This window comes from Neophocaena asiaeorientalis, unplaced genomic scaffold (genome assembly GCF_003031525.2).
Source record: "Neophocaena asiaeorientalis asiaeorientalis breed wild unplaced genomic scaffold, Neophocaena_asiaeorientalis_V1.1 scaffold114, whole genome shotgun sequence".
Taxonomy (NCBI): domain Eukaryota; kingdom Metazoa; phylum Chordata; class Mammalia; order Artiodactyla; family Phocoenidae; genus Neophocaena; species Neophocaena asiaeorientalis.
Window position 1 is genome coordinate 7,030,745 of NW_020173116.1, and position 22,663 is coordinate 7,053,407.

Here is a 22,663-nt window from a genome sequence, read left to right on the forward strand (position 1 = left end):
CCCGGCTTCCAGCCCCAGCCCCGTCTCCCGAGACCCGTCCTGAGCCTGCGCAGACCGGCCGCCACGCGAGGGGGCGCGGCTGCAGGGCGGGACCCAGCAGCGCCTGCGCCCTGGCAACTGGGGAATCTTGGGTGCTGTGCTCCCGCAGCTGCGGATGGGGGAAGTGGGCATCAGCTAGGTGGATGGAGGTTTCACCCTGCTCCCAGCCACGGGCAGGGAACCGGAAGCAACCCCCATATTGGGAGTGCCTTTAGTACCTGGGCCGGAGAGCCTGGCTTGGGGCTGCTGAACAGAAGTCACTGGAGATTTGTTAAAAAGCCTGGGCCCTACCCTTAATCTGCCAAATAAGAATTTCTAGGAGGCTCTCCAGACATGTGTATTTCTTATAAAGTGCCCAGGAGATCTGATGGCCCATGGTGAGGCAGGAGATAGATGGGTCCCAGGCTGGAAGGGGCCAAAATAGCAGGAAGGAGGAGAAGCTAAGCGCTGCCCAGGTAAGAGACCGCTTATTTCTCATCTCGAGGTCGAGGAGACCTTCCTGACTACACATGCGCAGAAAGGCTCCTTGAAGGTCAAAAAGGGAGGGGCCGCCACCACATAGTAGGTGATGTCAACCTACCCATAGGCCTCTTCGCTAGAATCCATCTTGGCTAAGAGGTGCATGCGCACATATGAGAGGACCCTGAGATAAACCAAATACGAACTCAGAACCAGGCAAAGCAAGATGATCGGCCAAAGGAAACGTGGAAGAAATGCCCCATAAAAGTGATTCAAACTATCACAGGGGCAGGACCCTCTCTGAGCCCACCTGTGTGCCTATCCACACGTACCCTTTTTCCTCCTAATAAATACTTTGTTTCACTACTTTCTTACTCTATGTGGAAATTAATTTCTACACAGCTGATGGGCCAGGGCCTTGCACTGGCCACTGGTCCCTGGTGGTCTGAGGCTAGGATTCAGCACTCTCACTGCCACCGCCTGACTTCAATCTCTGGCTACAAACCGAAACCCTGCTTCAAGCCGCTGCAGGCCGAGGCCACCTGAGATCAATTGCAGGCTACTAACTGCATTCTACAGGCTGTTAACGTGCCTGTCTTTCTCCCACTGCCCCCCGGTTTTGGATTCAGTGAAGGGTGAACTCAAAGAAGGGAGGGCTTTGGACTCCCTCCTCTTCTGGAAACGCGTATCATCTAGGACCTAAATGAAATGGAGAAACGGTCTGGATATTAAAACAGTGGTTCTCTGGGGGCACTCCTCAATCAGAGGGGGGATTTGTGAGGACTGAGAGGTTGATTTATAGACCCTAATTAGGGGTTCAAGGAAGAATAACCTATTAAATCAGGGTAAAAAGTCCACTCTCCTTTTTTTTTTTTTTTAATAAATTTATTTTTGGCTGCGTTGGGTCTTCGTTGCTGTGCGCGTGGGCTTTCTCTAGTTGCGGCGAGCGGGGGCTACTCTTCGTTGTGGTGCATGGGCTTCTCATTGCAGTGGCTTCTCTTTGTTGCACAGCACAGGCCCTAGAGCGCGCGGGCTTCAGTAGTTGTGGCAGGTGGGCTCAGTGGTTGTGGCTCACGGGTTCTAGAGCAGAGGCTCAGTAGTTTTGGCACATGGGTTTAGTTGCTCCACGGCATGTGGGATCTTCCCGGACCAGGGCTAGAACCCATGTCCCCTGCATTGGCAGGCGGATTCTTAAGCACTGCACCACCAGGGAAGTCCCCATTCTCCTTTCTTGTTCTTTCAATCTGTTTCACTTTTCTGCCAGCACTTCTGGTGGCACAGATGGCCAGGGTGGTACAGCAACTGCCTGGCAAGTAAGCCCTCTTTCTCCCAAGCCGAGGAGGTGTGGAAAGGGGGGGCTGCCTGGGAACCATGGCTGGCACAGGAGTTTCTGTTCTCTTCTGTGCTCTGGACCCAAAAAGGGGAGGGTATGGACACATGAGAAAAGAGCGTCATCTCATTGGTGGCTGACATAACTAGAAATAGAACTGCTTCGGATGAACTTGAGGGGCACTGCCTGCCCCTGATACCTTTTCCTTTAGGCATCGGCCTGCTACAGTGCCTGACATTTCCCACTCTTAAATTCCGTCCTTTGGGACAGACCTTGAGCTAGAGGCCCTTGTTACAATGCTCATTTGTTACCCTGGAGAGTTAATCAATAGCTTAACAGTGATGTCTCTTCCCCGACTCCGAGTGCTCTGGTGTGCCATTTGATGCCAAGTGCAGTCAGGGGAGCCCTGGTCCCCAGCAGCCTGATAGGTTTCCCCATTACCCCTGACATTCCCTTTTGCTGCTCCTTTGTTCTCAAACCCTTCTCCCATCCCAACCCTTTGTGACCACTGCTCTATTCTGTGCTGTAGTTTTCCAGAATACCTTATAAACAAGATTATACAGTATGTAACCTTCTGAGAGTGGCTTCTTTCACTCAGAATAAAGTCCTTGAGATCCAGCCATGTTGTCATGTGTATCAGTAGTTCATTCCTTTTTGTTCTGAGTCCAGCTCTCCTTTACGGAAGGTTGTCAGAAGGTGCTGTACAACACATCCACTTACATCCTATTTACCAGAACACATGACCACACCTAGCTACCAGGAAATGTAGTCTTTATTCTTGTGCCTGGCTAAAATTCTATTACCACAGAAAAATAATGGGAAATATCAGATTTTAGGAACAATACTCCTAATATTTTATCCAGAGGAAAATCAGACAGCAAGAGCATCTCCCTAACTCACTTAAGCCTGAAGGAGATGGCTTACTCTAGTTTAAAGAGCCAAAGGAATTTTAAGAACTAATTAAAAGAAACAAAAATGTGAAAGACTGGCTGGTGCTTTTGAAAGGCAGAACTGAAGCACAGAGATTTCTGCGGGTCCAACGTGTGCTCTAGCAGACAGAGCCTCCTTAACTAATGTGGGATGTTAGAGCACCGCCATGTGACTTACCTGGGTAAGGAGTCCCACGGTAAAAACAGGAACCTGTTCACAATTAGGGCTCAGGCATATACAGTCATTTAGGGTGGACTAAAAAGCCAATGGTATCTATTTTGAAAAAAATATATTAAACAAACAAAGGTATAGAAGTAGATTACCAATCTGACCTGGAAACAGACCTAGGCATCAGAAGAAACAATGCTTTTCAGGTATAGTGTAAAATCGTGCCTGAATATTCCTCTTCCACCTCATCTACCCAGCTTCTGATGATACACATGCACCCCAGGAAAAGAGAGGTGGCAGTAGAAAATAAAGAATAGTACTGCTAACTAGCCAAATCCCTTTGCTAGGGGACAAACCATCCTCTACCCCATAGACTGAGTGGTAAAACTGAAAACACTTATCACTAAGGGCCCATGCTCTTCTGCTAAGATAACGCCTCTTAGAAGGCCACATGATATAAAAGAATGGTGTTTTCTTTTGACAGAGAGTTTGGAGAGATGTAGATCTGGATACAGAGTACCAGGTAGTAGCAGCAAAGAGAAGAGACGCTCAGAGAAATAAGGTCAAAGGGTGTCCAAGAAGAGGGGTCTTAGAATTGCAAGAGGGGGCCTGGGAGGAGCTGTTAGAAGCAAACTGCAGCAGTTCAGGAGATAGCAACACAGCTGAGCAAAACAATGAGACACAGCAAAACTGTCCGCTGAAAATAGGGACACTGCAAGGCCACACTCCACCCCCGCCCCACCTGTCTCATAGAGAAACACCCATGAAAGGGGAAGGCTAAAATCCTATGTTGCAGATTTTTTTTAAACGACCATCGTTTCTTTGACATGCCTCCCTTTGAGAGGTGGGCTGTAACGCCCTACCCTTGAATCTGGGCAAGCTTGTGACTGCTTCAGCCAACAGTGTAAAGCAGAAATGACAATTGATCTTCGAGGCTAGGTCATAAAAGGCCATGCAGCTTCTGTCTCGTTCACTGGGACTCTCTCTCTTGGAGCCCTGAGTTGCCATGTAAGAAGTCTGACCACCCTGAGACCACCACGCTGTGAGGAGGTCCGAGTACAAAGAGAGGCTACGTGTAGGGACTTTGGCCCACAGTCCTGGTGAGCCCAGCCATGGATGCCAGTCCATGTACCAGACACACAAGTGATGAAGACACTTGAGTCCTCCCAATGGAGTCAGTGTGAAGCAGTGACAAGCCACCCTTGCTGTGCCCTGTCCAAGTCCCTGACCCACAGAAGTTATTGGCATAATAAACGTTGTTTTAAGCCACTGAGTTTGAAGTGATTTGTTACACAGCAGCAGATAGCCGTAACATCTTGCAATTTGGCAGAGCCCCCAGCTGGCAGGCCTTGTTTTATTCTAAACAACGTTGTTTCTTGGCTGTTCAGCATCCATATGCCCTTCCTAACCCTTCTAAGAAAACTGGCTAAAATTCTCTTAATCTCTCCAGCAGCATGGCAGATTGGGTTCCCTGAACAACCCTAATTGAAAAAAAACTAACTAAAAATGCTGAAAACTTATAAATCGTCTCTCTAAACACACAGGCATGAAAGTAAGGAATTTGCAAAGTTAAAAAAAAAAGAAAGAACGAAAACAAAAAGATACACTCATTCCAATGTTCACAGCAGCATTATTTACAATAGCCAAGATATGGAAGCAACCTGTGTCCAGCAACAGATGAATAAGATGTGGTATAAAATATTCCAGCAAAGAATGGGGGTAGGTTGGGCTGGGTCTCCTTCAATGGGCATCTGCTGCCAAGGAGGACAGTGGACTTGTGTGTGTGTGTACACACACACACACACACACACACAGAGCAATACTACTCAGCCATAAAAAAGAATGAGACTTTGCCACCTGCAACAACATGGATGGACTTAGAGGGTATTATGCTTAGTGAAATAAGTCAGACAGAGAAAGACAAACACTTTACGATATCACTTATATGCAGAATCTAAAAAATACAACAAACTAGTGAATATAACAAAACGGAAACAGACTCACAGATATAGAGAACAAACTAGTGGTTACCGGTGGGGAGAGGGAAGTGAAGAGGGGCAAGATAGGGATCGGGGATTAAGAGGTACAAACTACTATGTAAAAAATAAATAAGCAACAAGGATATATTGTACAGCACAGGGACTATAGCCAATATTTTACAATAACTATAAATGGAGTATAATCTTTTAAAATTGTGAATCACTATGTTGTACACCTGAGACTAATATAATATTGTAAATCAACTATACCTCAATTTAAAAAAATAAGGAAGTGTGAGCTACAGCCCTGAGAGGTGAGTGAGCAGTAAACCCAACTCTTACCCTGCTAAACCCTGGAGAACTTAAGCTCCCACTCTGACAGCAACCTGGGGAGTTAAGGTAGCGATGAAACCCTAAGGCCTGCCCAAGGGTAGGGAACTCTAAGAAACTCACCCAGGACCCACAAATTTCCACTCTCAGCATGAGGCTAAACGAATAATAAAAACCACCTGGGCTTCCCTGGTGGCGCAGTGGTTGAGAGTCCGCCTGCCGATGCAGGGGACTCGGGTTTGCGCCCCGGTCTGGGAGGATCCCGCATGCCGCGGAGCGGCTGGTCCCGTGGGCCATGGCCGCTGGGCCTGCGCGTCCGGAGCCTGTGCTCCGCAACGGGAGAGGCCACAACAGTGAGAGGCCCGCGTACCGCAAAAAACAAACAAACAAAAACATCCACAGAAGGGAACAGCAAGAAAATATGTCTTGGACATTATGTGTAACTTTTCCAAGTCCTAATCCTCTTGGAAGGTCCAAACCCCTTACTATAGCACAAAATCGTCCTCCATCTGGCTCCAAGTCATGGTTATCAGCCCCTAAACCTTATCCATCAGCCACTCATCTTGCTGCTAATTCTTTGCACTTTTATCCTCTAGCCTATACCTTTGCAGATGCTATTCTCTCTGCATTTTTTCTAATTACTCTTCTTCAAGTATACCAGTTATAGGAAGCTTTTTCCAACTTTCTCGGCCATAGTTAATTGCTTCCTCAGTTGTACTCCCAATAGTGTCTCCCAACAGTGACATAATTGTAGAACACACTGCTTTGTGTTGTAACAATTTCACATTCTGATTTGTCCACTGGAACACGAGTTCCTTTGGGGCAGTAACTGTGTCTTATTTGTATTTGTAACAATGCCTTGCCTACGGCAGGCACTTTAGGTTTTTTGAGTGCAAGTGTAGACTTGTTCCTGACTGTAGAACTTCATCACATTCTTTGTATAATCTCAAGTCTTCCCTGAAGCTATAGAGCAGTGATTCTTCGCTTCAGCTACACATTAGGATCACCTGCAGATCTTTTCAAACTCTCACTCCTCAGAGTGGGCCCCAGGAATCAATGTATCAAAGCTCTTCGGTGATTCCGGCGTGCAGTCAAGGTTGAGAAGCCCTGCGAGACTCCAACGAGGGTCCTTCCAGTAGCACCAAGGAAGACAGGCTGGTGTGCACTCAAAATGTCGGGAGTCGGGCTACCTGCCTTACTCCTGGGCTCTTCTCTTTTCTGCACAAAAATGTGCACATACCCAGCCGCACCCTCAGAACCAACCTCTGCGTCACTCCTGCCCAAATTTTACAACCAAATTCCTTAAAAGTGAACAAGCTGAAGCGGAAACAAGCCCCTTCCGAGGGCCAGAAGACTCGAAGTCGTCCTCAGTAGGGACCGGCCCCCAAAGCTAAAAGAGGCACATTTCCTTAGGACGGCCCTCCCTCCCATCGGAGGGCTGGAGGGACGTGACAGCACACATAGGCAGCACTTCCAGGCTGACCACGAGCGTCCCTAGCATCCACGACGGTGCCCTCTCCGCGCTCAGGCTGCCGCACTGCCGCGTCGGATCCGGTTCGGCACCGCCCACCCCTTCATTAGAAGGGTACGCTTGCGCAGATCTTTAGACATCAAATTAAAGCTCGCCAACCGCTGAGACTTCTGGGAAATGGAGTCTGCCAAAGCCGAGCATTGGTGGGGAGCGCGGACGTCAGAACCCCCTGCGCCGGCGCACTGCTTTCCCGACCTGAAAAGGCGCCGTCTTCCTGGGTCGCGAGCAGTCTGTGCCGGAGGTGAGGGCTGTGGGTGTGTGTCTTGGCGGAGCCGAGTGAGCGCAGCGGCCGAGAGAAGGGGACACTGAGAACTTGGGGGAGGTGCTGTGGGAGTAGAACAGGTGACGCGGGCGGAGCCAACCTGCAGAACGTCTGAGTGTGTGCGTGTGTGCGTGAGTGTGTGCGTGTGCGTGTGTGTGTGTCGACGTCCCGGCTCGGACAGGTGCGGACGGAAAGTTGTCCCCCCAGCCCCCGTGTGTGCGTGTGTTCCGTGGGAAGTTTGGAGCCTTCCTCTGCACCTCCCGTACCTTCTTCCCAGAATAGGTGCTTAATAAACGTGGGTGGAATTGACACTAAGTCTAGGGTACCGCCCACTCCAGTCCCTCCGTCTTTCCCAGAAATCGCATCAGATTGTCTCGTTTAGCTCCCTACCATAGGCCTCCGCACTAGATCAGGGGACCTTCGTGGAGGAGGTAGAAGTTGATGTGAAAAAAATAGGAAAGAAGTAGCGAAGCATTAGGCAGATTTGAGAAGGAAATGCTATGTATAAGAGTGAAGTATGGAGGAACAGTGGGAGACAAGGGTGGGGAAAAGCACAGTGGGGTCAGAGCATAGAGGATCAGGACGAGACACGGTCAGCAGGGTGGATTGTATGGGACGGGTCGGGGACTGACAGGACTAAAACTATTTTGGTACAGTTATTCTAGAGGTTCCATCCAGGACTAGAGAGGGGAAGGGACTAGTGCAGGGAACCAGTTAGGCACGCTTCGTAGTGGTAGTAGTCCTGAAGCAAGCTGTTGTGGGCCTGAATGATGATGGTGTCAGTGGTGGGTAAGGATACAAATGACATTGCAAAAGAAGACTCAGAAGGATCTGGTGACTAACTAGATTTGGGAGGAAAGATAGCTAGGTAAGAGTTTGAATTTGGGGCACCTGGGAGAATAATAGAACATCTGCTAGAAATGTAAGGACAGGGAGAGGAGCTCATGTGGGGAATTGCATAGGGGGAGGTGGTTTTAAGATGCCAACAAAATGCCCGATTGAAAATTCTTAGTCATTTGGAAATGCAGGATGAGTTTGGAAGAGGGGTTGGGACTAGACTCGGGAAGCATTTCTGTAGAGGCGGAAATGGAGCACCAGGTGTGCGTGGACTTTCTGCGGGATAGCGGGAAGAACGCTGTATGCAGTATGAGCCTTGGGCAATATCAGAAACTTGTCAAAACAGTCAAAAAGCTGCAGAGAAATAAGGAGAAAAGGACTATCGGAATTAGAGCTCAGAAATGCATTGGCAGTTTTCAAGCATGCGGTTTCAGGTGTGTGAGGGGTGGCAGGAGCAGAAAAATGGCTTTGAGAAGAGTAGGTGGTGATGATGTGGCATCAGTAGGTATGTAGAAGAAGTTTGATCGTGAAAGGAAAATCTAAATCAGAACTGTTTTGCCAGAGGGAGGCCATGGGATTCAGTGAAGATAATTTCACATCGAGGAGGATTATATCTGTTTGCAGATATGTGAAGAAGCTCCTGAAGCGATGGGAGATGCTGGAGAAAGGAAGAGTGGGTCATGCAGGAAGCAGATTCTGAGAGGAAACAATGGTGGAAAAGAAAGTAGGACACAGATGTAGGACGCTAAGGTAAAGTCCTGGAGAAGAGTCATTTCCATTTTGCTGGCCTCACACCCAGGCTGCCTAGCACATAACAGGTACTTGGAAATATTGGTTGAATGGGTTGGTGTTGGGCAGTAGAAAGGAAAGAAGCTTTCATTTATTGAACAGACTGTAAGATAAATGCTTTACATTAATTGTCTCATTTACTATTATAACTGCCTTGTGAAATAGGTATTAAAAAACAGGGGATGGGGGGGTCAACCGTTAGCTTAAGTAACTTGCCCAAGCCTTCACAGTCAGTAATCCAGGCCTGTGGAATGCTTTCTACCACAGTCCTACCTTGCTCAGAACTCACTCTTGCGAAGCTTCAGTGTGGTGAAGGACAGTGTTCTGCTGAAAATGAAGGGTAGCCATGGAGGTTTGGGATGGCTGGGTAGCTAAGATGGGAATAGTAAAAGCTTTCTAGGCGAGCACACTTTGAAGGTATAGAATAAGAATTTGAAAAGCATTTTCTCCGGAAATACTCTGAGATCCAGAAATAGGGAGAGGAAAAACAGAGGTGACCCTTTGCTGGCAGTGATTCCATGTGAATGTGGTGGACTTGAGGAGTCCTGAGTACCACTGAGAGCTTACCGAAGTGACTGCTGGTGGAGTCTAGACCTGACGGGGAATGAAGTTGGCCTGGCAGGGAGCCCACAGACGATGAGCACCTTGGGAATACTAGCTGGTCGTTTAATGGCTGGGGAGCTTTTATGCTCACCTTTGTAATTTGGTTAATGCTCAGGGTATTAAAGTTATAATCTAATAAATGAAACTTTGAAAATTGTCTTTAAGCATTTAAACATTGAGCAGTTTCAACAACAATTTCAGATGTAGTTCAGCTGATTTGTTCAAAAAGTTCTAATGCTTTAGACAACATATACAAATACTTTGATCCCAATATTGTGGCTACACTTACACTTAAACCTACTCTAAAACAGCAGCGACACAGTGTAATTAATATTTTCTTTATTTCTACCTTCCTAGGACTCCTGACACTTACTTAGCATATTATTCTAAATGCCTTACACGTATTATCCTATTTAAGGATCAAAATAACTTTATGAGATGTGTACTTTCACTATCCCAATTTTACAGATGGGCAAACTGAGAGGTTAAGAAACTTACCTGAGGTCACACAGGTAGGAAGAGGCAGAGCTGGACTTTGATTTCAAGCGGTCTGCCAGAGCCTTTACTCCTATACTCTCCTGTATCTCTAAATGCTAATTTTGACATCTCCGTAGGACCCAAGGGTAATATTTTGAGACCCTCCTGGGGATGGAGGAATCTTGACAGACCAACAAGTATAAGAATACATATTGCCGCAGACAACACAAGTTGGAGGCTCTGGTTGCCAACTGATGTATATTTGTTTCCATTTGTACAGGTATCCTCTTGGCCTCCTAGCAAGATTCAAACCCCAATCTCTCCTCAGGTTGAGATTCTTTTTTATAGTTACACCAAACTTCTTTTTCCAGTAAGTTTTGTTTTAAGTTTTTGCCTTTCACATAGGTTTTAGTTTTTGCAAACTGTTGTTCACTCAAGGCAATATTCTTTTAAAGTTTGCTTGGCCAGTGTTAACCCGTTGTCTATTAAGTATATATTGATCTAGTCTTTTGGCATTTTTGAAAACGTAACTTACCTTATTAGTATCTTATAATTAATAAGCCCAGCTGGAGGGCTCATCTGCTAAGGGAAGAAGGATTAAGTCTGCAGTTACTTTGCCTCTTTAGAATCTGAGGTTGGTTCATTGTGAGGCGCCCATGTTCTTTCTACCTGGTCCCATTGCTGGTTAGTCCTTCCTGTTTGGGGTACGGAATTCCTATTTCTAGGATTACTTTGTTTATCCCCTTTTCCTAGGTTTCTTTTTTCATGCTTATGTGAATGAATACAACTATATATCTCAAGGCTACGTCTATACTTTATGAATAGTCTTACAAATAATAGAAAAAAACAAAGTACTACTATATATAACTAAAGGCTTGAACATTGCCTTCTTTGTATTATAACCATTTTAAAAATACTTTATATTAACCTTTCTATTTTGAATGAAACTCACAGTTTTTCAAAATTCAAGTGATTTCATTTGGCAATAATAATTTTTACAACTTGGTCAGTGGGAGCCAGAGTCATCTGATTTTTTTCCTATCCAGAGATGTGGAAACAGCTCAAATTCTAAATGCCCAAAACTGTACTTCTTAGCTTTCCCTCCAAAACTACTTTTCTGTCGCTCATCTCTATGAATGGTGCCATTATTCACACGTTGCTCAGATCCGTGACCTGGAGTCATCCTTGCCTCTCCCATCACCTTCAGCCTCCGCTTCTAATCTATGGTCTATTCTTAATATCTCAACAGTAATTCCCCTTCTCTCTATGTCTGCTGTCCAGTTCTTCATCATTTCTTGCTTAGTTAATTGTAATCGTCTCCTCACCGGTCTACTCGCCTCCTCTGCTCCCATTCTGCCACAGCTACCCAGAGTGGTATGGCCGCCTGTGTCGGGGGTGCCCAAGATCACCCCTCATTCAGGGATTTGTTAGCAGGACTCAGGACTCAGCCCATAGTTATACTCATGGCTAAGATGAGGACAGTGATCTCGCAAGGATACACGGCCAGATCATAAGGGGGACAGATGGGCAGAGTCTGGAGGAACCCATGGGAAGTCTTCCTCATGCTCTCTCCCTCCCATGAGGGGTCACACAGAGCCCTTCCTCCTCCGACAATGAAAATGCAGCAACATGTGTGTGATGTGTCAGCCCAAATAAGTTCTTTAGACTCAGAGCCCAAGCTTTTTAGTGAGGGCTAGCCACGTAGGCACCTCCTGCCTAACATATACCAAAATTCCAGGCCCTCTAGCAAGACAGCAGGTGTTCAGCAGAAACCATATTGTTTGCACAAATAGTTTAGGCATAATGGCCCACCCTACCTCTTAGGAAACCCTCTTAAAATTGAAGTTCCCAGACCCCAGCCAAGGGCCAACATTGCAAGTAGATGTTCCCAAGAATGGCAGTCTCAGGTCTGCTATAACTTTCTGCACACCTCCGTTCCTTCCTTCCTGTTATTTTTCCTGTACACCAAAGTAAACACATAACTCTTGTAAAAAAAAAAAATCAGAATATAAGGAATTGTAAGAAATAAAAATCACTTGTAATGCCACCACTCAAATTCCATTTACATTTTAATATATATTCTTCCAGTCTTTTTTCTGTACGTGTGTGCGCGCTCAATTATGTAATTTTAAAAGTGTGCATTCTTCACTTAATGTTGTGTGAATTTCTTTGTTTTTTTTTCCCTTTAGATTTTTTTAACAAAACATTACAAAGTTGAAGTCTCCTAGGTATCCCTCCCCAATCCTATTTCCCTTCTTTCCCAGAGATACTCACAATCTGTTGCTTATTGTCCCATATAGATTTTTGTAGATACCATTTACCTGTTTTTAAATTTTATATAACTATTACATAGTAAGTCATTCTATAACATTATTTTTGCTCAGTAATTATATTTCTGGAATTTATATTACTAACGTGAGGTTCTAGTTCATTCATCTTAATCAAGGTATAATATTCACACACACATACACATATAAAATCACAGTTTATCCTATTGATGAACATGTAAGTTGTTTGCAGTTTATTACTAGTGATCGTTCCCCCGGTGATTTGTGATGCCACTTCTGTCATGTGTCAAGCTTTCCTACCTGCTTTGATATGTTTTGGTATTTTCTAGTCTATTGGTCCGTTATCTGTGTGGCTATCTTTTCATGAAAATAAATCATTACAGCATAGAGGTTAAAAACTGCTAGCCAGACTGGGGTTCAAATTCTGCCTCAGCCTCTTACAAAGCCTAAATTTCCTAATCTGTGAAACAGTCTCACCTTATTGATTCATGAGGATGGAATTAAAGTATTCTTATAAAGCGTACTAGCACAGTGCCTGGTCAGTAGCATAAGTTCAATAAATGCTAGTTATTATTAATATGATATTAATTGTCATATAAAGTAACATTTAAAATATGATAACATTATCATATTAATATGATAATATCAGTGGTATTCCATTGTATGTATGGTCTGGACCATAAATTATTTAATCAAATCTCCTATTTTATTTTTTATTTTATCTTTTTAATAAATTTATTTACTTATTTATTTTTGGCTGCATTGGGTCTTCATTGCTGTGCGCGGGCTTTTTCTAGCTGCAGTGAGTGGGGGCTACTCTTCGTTGCGGTACGTGGGCTTCTCATTGTGGTGGCTTCTCTTGTTGCAGAACATGGGAGCTAGGCACACGGGCGTCAGTAGTTGTGGCTCGTGGGCTCTAGAGCGCAGGCTCAGTAGTTGTGGCACATGGGCTTAGGTGCTCTGCGGCATGTGGGATCTTCCCGAACCAGGGCTCAAACCCGTGTCCCCTGCATTAGCAGGGATTCTTAACCACTGCGCCACCAGGGAAGCCCTCAAATCTCTTATGTTAGAAACTTAGGCTATTTCAAATTTTTGCTGTATTGTAAGGATTAAATGAGATGACACATGTCGAGTGCTTAGGAGGTTGCCTCACATGGCACTCAGTAAAGGTTAGTGTCAGTGACGATTAATAAAAAACTTTGCATGTGTTCTTACTTATTTCCTTAGGAAAAACTCCGAGGAGAAAATTGCTGGGTCAAAGATATGTATTTTAAGGCCCTTGATACAAATTGCAAAGATCTTTCTAAAACACAAATCTGGTGGTGACCCTTCCATGCTTAAGTCCTTCTGTGATCCCCGTGCCAGTGGGAGTAGGACCACGCAGAGCTCTCCTTGATCTAGCTGGTCTCTGCCTACTTCTTCAACCCCATCTTCCCCCCCAGCACTGCCCCAACCTAAACATTGCCATTCTAAACTCATTACAGTTTTTAATCCTTTCCCTGTAAAGACCTGCCTCCTTGTTTTTGGAAAACTTGATTTTTTGTGTGTGCCTAGAATGTTCTAATGCCTCCCCCAAATCAAAACTTACCTTAGGTCCCACTTCTGCCAAGAAACCGGCAATGTTCCTCCCTGCCTCCCGTCTGGGTTAGGCGAGCCTCTGATGTGCTGTCTCGTAGTTAGCTGTGCACATCTCTTTAGAGCATCTATTCATCCTGTAGTGAAATATTAACTTGATTACTTGTTTGTCCTGCGTAGTAGTCCATAAGCTTTTGAAAGACAAGGACAGTGTCATACTTCTTTTGCATAAATAGTTGGTGCTGAATAAATGTTGGTTGGATAGATGGATGAAGGAATAACAAGGATCAATGAATACATTCCCTTGGCTGCAGGACAGTAGTCATTGAGCCACATACACACCCTTTCCTTCTCCTTCTCAGGACCACACTCTCCCCACACCCCACTCATGAATCCCCAAAATGCTTGATTTGACTATGTCTCAATTAGACTCTTGATTGTGAGAAACTGAGATGGACTCAGTTAATGCAAGTAAAGTTTGGTGATAAAGATTCACACAAAGCCTGAGAGGGTTACAGTCTTATGGAAATCTGAGAATCAATAAGGCTGGTCTGCATGCAAATTGCTGTCTGGGGTGGTGCTAGGTGAATTAGGGCCTTCAAGGCCAGGAATTCTTGGGTCTTTGCTTCAGTGCTTCACCACCAATGTGCCCGCCTGTGTTTAGTCTATTACGGCCTATTCTCTACCTCGTGCCTCCCACGTGCTCATGGGTTCTGCTTCCTGGTACCTTTGGCTCCTTGACCCTCGTGGCTACTTCTGTCCCTCATGGTATCCTTTCAGCTCATCACCCCCTCGTTGTCCCAGCATTTCTTAGTTCACGATCCTGAGGATGGATGTCATCTTTTCAAGCCAGACCATACGTCCGTCCACTGGTCAGCCTGTGCATTGCCCACCTGTGGCCTAATCAGTGTGGCTCCAGGAGTGAGAGGCAGGGTCACGCGGGACAAACTGTGGCTGCCCAAGGGCTGCTCCTTTAGCATCGGGTATTGCTGTGAATGGGGCATTTTTCCTTTGAAGAGGCTATGGGTATTTCCCTGACAGAACTCGTCCATATAGCCATTCATAAAATTTCTTATGCTTTTTGTCCAGTAATCATTCTGAGCAATGTTGAATGTGAATTTGTAAAGACGGTATGAGCCTTAATATGTTCTTGACTGCCAGGAACAGAACTTTGCCTCTAAGATTATGGTAAAACAAGCACCACATCGTGTTCTGCATAACAGTATCCATGGCCTTTCGCTCTAGTTCTGGGATGGGATGGGCTTGCTCTTGGCCTTGCTTTACTTTGCCTTCCCTTTTTGTAGGGTATTGAGAATGAAGGTGAGTACATAACTCACTGGTGTGTGGAGATTTCTTGCTTCATGGGTCACAAAACTACAAAAGAAGACTGCTCTTCTATCCTCTTTCTCATCCCACACCTCTGCCTCATTAGGACTCGGCTCTTCTCTGCAAGGAGAGCACTCGGGAGGGAATGGCTGCTGTGTCTCTGACTACCAGATTCCAGGTGAGTTGGACTTTTGTGTTTCTGAAATACTGTATCAGGCTCCAGAATGTAACCACGTTTCTTTCTCTATCTTGGAGCTTCTTTGATCAAACCCAACCAGGTGGAGGAAGGACTCCTTAGGGAGTGTGTCCTTCCCATTTGATTTGTGATATCTTTCAGTGATGCTTCCTTGCCTTGAACATGTGCCCACTAGCCTGTCACCAGGCACGCAGCCCCTGTGGCCTTCACCCTAAGCAATTTTGCCCAAAAACCAATGGTACGGGTCTGATTGGAAGGTTTGGGGAACAGCGGGCTGTTTCTAGTTCTGACTTCCCTTTAGTACATCCACTATGTATGGACTGAAAGTAGGTCCCCATATCCCAGGGAATTGTTGGGTTAGGCGGAGAACGTGACACATACTGTAAAGCACCTCAGTGAAGTTGAAAGAGTCCTGAAGAGAGTTTTGTGTGGGTAGAGACATGTGATTTACCCCCTTCCTGCCCAAGGGCAGAGTCTTGAATTCCATGCTCTGGCTTAGAGCTTCTGCAGACACTGTGGAGACTCATCTGGGTTTCAGGATTGGGGGTAAAGATGCAACCTTACAGAATCACAGAACAGCAGAGTGAAATGAGAGAGATCTTAAAGATGATCTAATCTACACCATTATTTGAAGGATTTTTTAAAACACACACACACACACACACACACACACACACACACACAGACAATTGGTGAAATTTGACTAAGGTTGTAGATTAGATAATTATATAATATCACTGCTATCCTGATTTTTACAATCATGCTGTGATTATACAAGAGGATATCCTTGTTCTTACAAAATACACATTGAAACATTTATGAGTAAAGAGACATCATGTTTGCAAGTTACTCTAAAGAAGTTCAGGAAGAAGATAGGTGAATGTGCGTGTACTGAGAGAGACAGAAAGATAAAGCCAGTGTGGAAAATGTTAATTTGGGGAAGCTGGGTGAAGGGTACATGGGAATTCTTTGTTCTATTCTTGCACATTTTCTGTAAGTCTGAAAAAAGAGCCCCTGATATTCAGAGGCTCGGCTAGGAAGGGAGTGTGGGGTTGTGACCAAGAACTTCATGCCTCGGGGGAGTATAGCACTTTCCCCAAATGCTTCAAAGCCTTACTTTGTCAGAACCATTTTCTTTCCACTCCCTCTGCATCCTCCAGGCTGTCATCATTATGATAGTTTTGTCTGGCCATGTAAAGAGAAGGGTTATGAATAAGGAGAATGTAATTGTGTTTCCAGGACCCAGTGACATTCGAGGACGTGGCGGTGGTTTTCACAGATGAAGAGTGGAGGTGTCTGGTCCCTACTCAGAGGGACCTCTACAAGGAGGTGATGCTGGAGAACTATAAGAGCATTGTCTCGTTGGGTAAGGAGAGTTTCCCACCAGGAGTAGACTCTGTACTGTGTGGATGTGGGCTCGAGAGGCTAATAAATGGACACCTCTTCTCCTCCCATCCAAGTCAGAACCCCTGAGAGACAAGATCGAAGAGCAGAGGGATGTGGCTTAGGTGTACAGCAAGAGTGGGTTTCTTAATCCTGAACCCCAGCCCGGGACAGGCTTGCTCCCTGAGCTGTAAGCAGACTGGACAACCAAGGGGCCCTTGCTGAGAAGCCTGGCCCTGCAACACGGAGGGCCAGGGCCAGGGCCAGGAGGAGCAGGGCATGTGAGAGCCTGCTGCAGGGAACTGCTCTCCAGAGGGTTGGGGCCAGCAGAAGAGGCCGAGTTACCTACGCCCGGGTCTTCCCTCAGCTCAGCAGTAACTTACTCAGCTCCATCCAGAGTACTAAGGGGGAGTGCAAGGGGCATTCTCGTTGAGGGAAAATTTCTCCTCAGAGAAACAGAGGAGGGGGAAAGAAGTGTTTCCATTTAAAAAAAAAAAAAGGCAGATGGACAACAGTGTCCTACTCTTTAGCACAGGGAACAATATTTAATGTCCTGCGATAAACCATAATGGAAAAGAATCTGTTGATGAAAAAGAATATATATGTGTGTGTGTGTGTGTGTGTGTGTATATATATATATGTATAGCTGAGTCACTTGGCTGTACAGCAGAAATTAACACAACATTGTAAATCAGCTATTCTTCAATTAAAAAAAAAAAAAGAGGGGGACTTCCCTAGCAGTCCAGTGGTTAAGACTCTGTGCTTCCACTGCAGGGTGTGTGGGTTTGATCCCTGGTCAGGACCTAAGATCTTGCATGCCACACGCGCATGCCAAAAAAAAAAAGAGGGCATGTAGGGGTGAGATTAGAAGGTTGTAGCTCAGAGTAGGTCACTAGAAATGTGTTTGATTTTGAATATTTGTCTTAAGGACATCTTAGAGAGATGCCTGCAGAAGGCACTTTGCAATGATAGAGACTCGTGTGACAAAAGGAAAATTAAGAGCTACTGCTGATGTGAGGTATTCGTGAGAGTAAAGTTGGGCTCCTGTAAGGAGAACCTCTCAGGAGCTTCCAGAATAAGAGGCTGAGTGTGTACAGATTTAGAATAGACTTAAAATCAGCAGCAGGAGGCAGTAAAAGGAGTCACATCGCAGATTTCATTCAAGGCAGGTCAAAAAAGCAAGCACAACACCCTGGAGTAGCTTAAACAGGACAAATCTGGAAACAGAAGAGAATGTTTAGGGAGCATTAAGGGAGACTGCTGAGCCTTTGTCACTTTGGTAGGAAAAATAGAAATCTAAGGACAGAGACAGGAAGCCATGGACAGGTGATGAATGTGGCCGTTCTCAGCAGAGAGTCAGCATACAACCAGATCGATGATCCTTGGGCCCAAGAAGAAAGTACCTCTCTTGCCCAAGTCAGGGGTCCCAATGCAGGGGAAGTTTAGACCTCAAGACTATTTCTAGGAGGGGATTTGTTTTTTAAATGTAACCAAAGATGGACAGATTCACTTCTAGAAATTTGTCCTAAGGAAATAATAAGATTAGCAGCCTGTGGTGTACACAGATATTCATCATACCATTGTTTGTTTTAGCAAAACATTGAAAACAGTCTGGAATGTCTGTCAGCAAGAGATTAATTAAATAAATGATGTTATTCCATACAATGTAATACCATGTAGCCATTAAAATGGTGAGGTAGAGCTGTGCTAATTAAAGTAATATTTTAAATTTTTTATTATGTGAAAAAATCAAGTTTAAAATTTAACATTATTTCATTATCCAGTTATTGGGGGTTTTTCCTTGTTTGTTTGTTTTTTTAATTGAGAGTCTTCTGCCCAAAATGATGTTTTCAATGTAAAAGTTCCTGGAGTGACATATATTATATATAATGAATCGTTATGGATTTAGAAATTATCTACTTGTAGATGTCAAAATAAATCAAATAGGAATGATTTTAGTTGGGGTAGTCTTAGTTATTTTCCAAAATCGCTCTCCAGTAGTTTTTTTATTGTTTTCAAAAATTGAGATATAATTGTCATTATCCAGTTTTTAACAAAATGTATCTATAGGTATCTTTCAGTATCAAAGTGAATAGAAAGAAAGAAATGAATACAAAGTACGAAAGGTGATTTTTCTTATTACTTGTACATGCCTCTAGATTTCCTACAATGAACATGATCCACTTGTTTAAATAAAATCACAATAGTAAAGGGTAAATAAACAAACAAAAATGGGCACCTATATAATACACATTACATATTCTTTTTTTAAAATATAAATGTATTTATTTTTGGCTGCGTGGGGTCTTCATTGCTGCACATGGGCTTTCTCTAGTTGCAGCGAGTGGGGTCTACTCTTTGTTGTGGTGCGCGGGCTTCTCATTGCGGTGGCTTCTCTTTGTTGCGGAGCATGGGCTCTAGGTGTGCGGGCTTCAGCAGCTGTGGCTCGAATGCTCTAGAGCGCAGGCTCAGTAGTTGTGGCGCATGGGCTTAGTTGCTCTGCGGCATGTGGGATCTTCCCAGACCAAGGCTCGAACCTGTGTCTTCTGCATTGGCAGGCAGATTCTTAACCACTGCGCCACCAGAGAAGCCCCCACATTACACATTCTTATTCACTGTGACCTTTCTTCATTCTCATCTTCTCTGAGTTAAGGACTTTTCCCCCCATCCTACCAGTGCTAAAGCTAGGATCATCCCATTCACTTCGTGGGGAAGAATAAACACATTAATTCAAATGGAGTCTATCAACTCTCTGACCAAATGCCATTTGTTCCTTTTTAGAACCTCAGTCTTGACCTCCATTCAGAGTTTCCTGAATTCCTTATATGACTTCATACTCTGTATTCCTGGTGTGCACTTTCTGCCTTTTGCATTTGCTCTCTGAAAGACGTAGAGGTTAGGATTAGCTTTGGAATCATTGTGTATTTAATCACACATGACCACCTGGCTTGTTTCTTTCTCCATGAGCAGGACTTCCAGTTCCTGGACCTGATGTGATTTTTCAGTTGAAGAGAGGGGATGAGCCTTGGATAGTGGAGCTTCATGGATCTGAGGGGAAAGAATGTGCAGAGAATGTCTCTCAAGGTAATTGAGTATGAACTGGGCAGGGCAGAGTTTTGTTTTGTTTTGTGGTTGTTATTTAGGTGTATGTGGGAGGGAGTATTGGGTATCACCTTTTTCTCAAATTCAAATCTTGTCCTTTATTATTTATTCTCTGTCCCCCACCAGTGCTTTTTTTTTTTTTCTTTTTCTCTACACCTTAAAGTTCTGTGCACTATTATTCACCAAATGTTTACTTTCTCAGACCTGTCACATTACCCATTCACACTTTGATATTCCTATTCCTCACCATCCCCTCCACTTAGCCAGCTCTCCTAATTAACCTAGCCATGCTCCCAATGGAAATTCTCCTCTTTTCTGAGATTTCCACTATCAGTTCTATTCCCCATTTCAGTCCCAAGTCTTGGTTTCTCCCTAGAGTGTAACACTTTCTGGGAGCAAGCAATGCGGTGACTGTACATGACTTTTCAGATTTATCATAGCATCTCTCCTCTCTGCTGTAACATTTCCTAGCCCAAGAAAGAAACATGCATCTGTGTTTTCTGTCCATTCCAGACTGGGAGACTAAGCCTGAGATTCAAGGTGCTTCAGAAGAAGAAAAATCAGAAAGAACATTGAGGGAAAAGCTTGGAATGAAAGGTCCTTCATCTCCTAAATTTGAAGTTCATGTAGTGGATGGTGGGTTGGGAACAGAGAAGGAAAGCCCTGCAGTGGAGTCCTGCAAGAAATCCCTTTCTCAGGAGGAAAGGTTGCAGCATGGGGCAACCCCTCCCAAGAAAATTCTCACTAAAGAGAGAGACCAGGAATGCAGTGACTGTGGGAAGACCTTTTTTGACCACTCCTCCCTTATTCGCCATCAGAGGACTCACACTGGAGAGAAGCCCTATGACTGTCCTGAGTGCGGGAAAGCCTTCAGTCACAGGAGCAGTCTCAGTAGACATCTGATGTCGCACACTGGGGAGAGCCCCTACGAGTGCAATGCCTGTGGGAAAGCCTTTTTCGACCGTTCATCCCTAACTGTACATCAGCGAATTCATACTGGAGAGAAGCCCTTTAAATGCAATGAGTGTGGAAAAGCCTTCTTTGACCGCTCATCCCTTACTCGACACCAGAGAATTCATACTGGAGAAAGTCCTTATGAATGTAATCAGTGTGGGAAAGCCTTTAGCCAGAAAAGTATTCTTACTCGACATCAGCTAATCCATACGGGCAGGAAGCCGTATGAATGTAACGAGTGTGGGAAAGCCTTCTATGGTGTCTCATCTCTGAATAGACATCAGAAAGCCCACGCTGGAGAGCCTCGCTATCAGTGCAGCGAGTGCGGGAAAGCTTTCTTTGACCGCTCCTCCCTTACTCAACATCAGAAGATTCACACCGGAGACAAGCCATATGAATGCAGCGAATGTGGAAAAGCCTTTAGCCAGAGGTGCCGGCTTACGCGACACCAGAGGGTTCATACAGGAGAGAAGCCCTTTGAATGCAGCGTGTGTGGGAAGGTTTTCAGTTCCAAATCATCAGTTATTCAACATCAAAGGCGTTATGCCAAACAGGGAATAGACTGAGTTGAGCAAAAGCTTTAGTTAAAGGACCTCCATGCAAACTCAAGATAGGTCTTCCCCAACTTAAATCCATCTCCCAGTCATTGCACCTATTCTGGCTACTACTCTCCTTACCTGCCTCTGTTACCACAGTGTTTGAAGGAACATTCTCTACCCAGTGTTATAGAGCTGTTGTGGGATGCCAGAAATTAGGATGTGACTCTTTAGAGTCAACATTTTGCAGAGGTTTGTCAGACGATAGGGACAAACGTTAGGAGGCCATCCTCAGACACACCCCTCGTCCTAGGCCCCAGGTATCACTACACTTTAAATAACTGGAGGCCACAGCAGGAGGGGAAGGCACACTAATGTCAGAGCAATACTGTTGTTTCCAGAACAGTTCTTTATAGCCGTTAGTCCCTCTCTCTTGGAGACTTTTTGGGCACTGACCTTGTTCTGTTGTGTCCCAGCTTCTAGATCTCTTAATACTACTACTAGTAGCTAGCACTTATTGAGCGCTTATTATGGGGCAAGCACTCAGCTGAGAGTTTTGCAAGGAGTAGATTATTTTCTCCTCTCACTAACCCTCTGAAGTAGGTACTGTTACTACCCACATATTACAGATGAGCAAACTGAAGTTTAGAGGAGTTAAATAACTTGCCCAATATGACAGCTAGTAAAAGGTGAAGCCAGGTCTTGAATACAGGTCTCCCGTCAAAGTCTGTTCTCTTTACCATAATGCTATAAGGTTTGTTTTATAATTTATGTACATGTATTATTTCCTCAACCAGGTTGTAAGCACTCGGAGTTGTGACTTATATGTCTTTGTATCTCACACAGTGCCTTGCAAATAATAGGTGCTCAATAAATAGTTATCTGAATTAATGACTCTTTGACTTACCAAGTTCTATTTAAAACACCTCTTAGATTCACATCCTTTCTCTGAATTTCACAGTCTAGCCTGTACCTTTATCATCTCAGGCTCCCATTACTGCAGTAGACACTCCTTGATTCGAATTCTTTCCTCTTCATTATTGAGGAGAGAGATGTTAAGCTATGGGGCAATAAGTGAACCCCAAATATTCATTTCTCACATAAACTCAGATATGAGTCTGTCTTCCTTCATCCTCATCATTTAGAACATGTTGCCTCCAAGGTCATCATGGAAGAGAAAGCTGGGGGGTATGCTGGGATATTTTTCAGGGCCATCACTTCTGTTTATATCTCATAAACCAGATCCCAGCACCAAGATACTAGGAAAGTCAACAGGCACCTCAACATTTGGTTAATATAAACAGCCTCTGTCACAAGTTACATTTTTCATATTACTGTTAGGCCGGTCTTTCCAAATGATCCCTTCCTGCCCATCATTGCCTTACTCAAGACCTAAAATAGCTCCCTGTTTAATGAAAACGTCTCTGAATATTTAAGGTGTGGCATGAGGTGATCCCACATTGCTAAACTTGAAATCTCGACTCCCAAAGCCCTGCTATTCCCTGGACCCAGTCCTATATTTTTATTTTATTGACAGGCACCAGGCAGCTTTGACTCTAGGCTCTGCAT

General features: G+C 44.6%; 1 protein-coding gene across 5 annotated transcripts; it reads left to right on the forward strand.

The window, feature by feature from the left end:
- Positions 1–6,979: 6,979 nt before the first annotated feature.
- On the forward strand, positions 6,980–21,986 carry ZNF2 (zinc finger protein 2). 5 transcript variants are annotated; one of them, XM_024743778.1, is made up of 7 exons: positions 6,980–7,007; positions 8,490–8,683; positions 10,015–10,104; positions 15,030–15,101; positions 16,359–16,485; positions 19,473–19,586; positions 20,118–21,986. In XM_024743778.1, the coding sequence occupies exons 4-7, from the start codon at positions 15,069–15,071 to the stop codon at positions 21,122–21,124; spliced, it is 1,281 nt and encodes a 426-aa protein (XP_024599546.1). In that variant the 5' UTR covers positions 6,980–7,007; positions 8,490–8,683; positions 10,015–10,104; positions 15,030–15,068; the 3' UTR covers positions 21,125–21,986. The 5 variants fall into 5 exon arrangements, with proteins under 5 accessions (XP_024599546.1, XP_024599547.1, XP_024599548.1 ...); XM_024743779.1 differs by having other exon boundaries at positions 8,490–8,615; XM_024743780.1 differs by lacking the exon at positions 10,015–10,104.
- The last annotated feature ends 677 nt before the right edge of the window (positions 21,987–22,663 follow it).

Bases quoted from the DNA above. Each gene is read 5' to 3' on its own strand.
- ZNF2 (XM_024743778.1), top strand. From the start codon at position 15,069: ATGGCTGCTGTGTCTCTGACTACCAGATTCCAG. The intron at 15,102-16,358 runs GTGAGTTGGACT...TTGTGTTTCCAG, and splicing joins CTCTGACTACCAGATTCCAG to GACCCAGTGACATTCGAGGA. The intron at 19,587-20,117 runs GTAATTGAGTAT...TGTCCATTCCAG, and splicing joins TGCAGAGAATGTCTCTCAAG to ACTGGGAGACTAAGCCTGAG.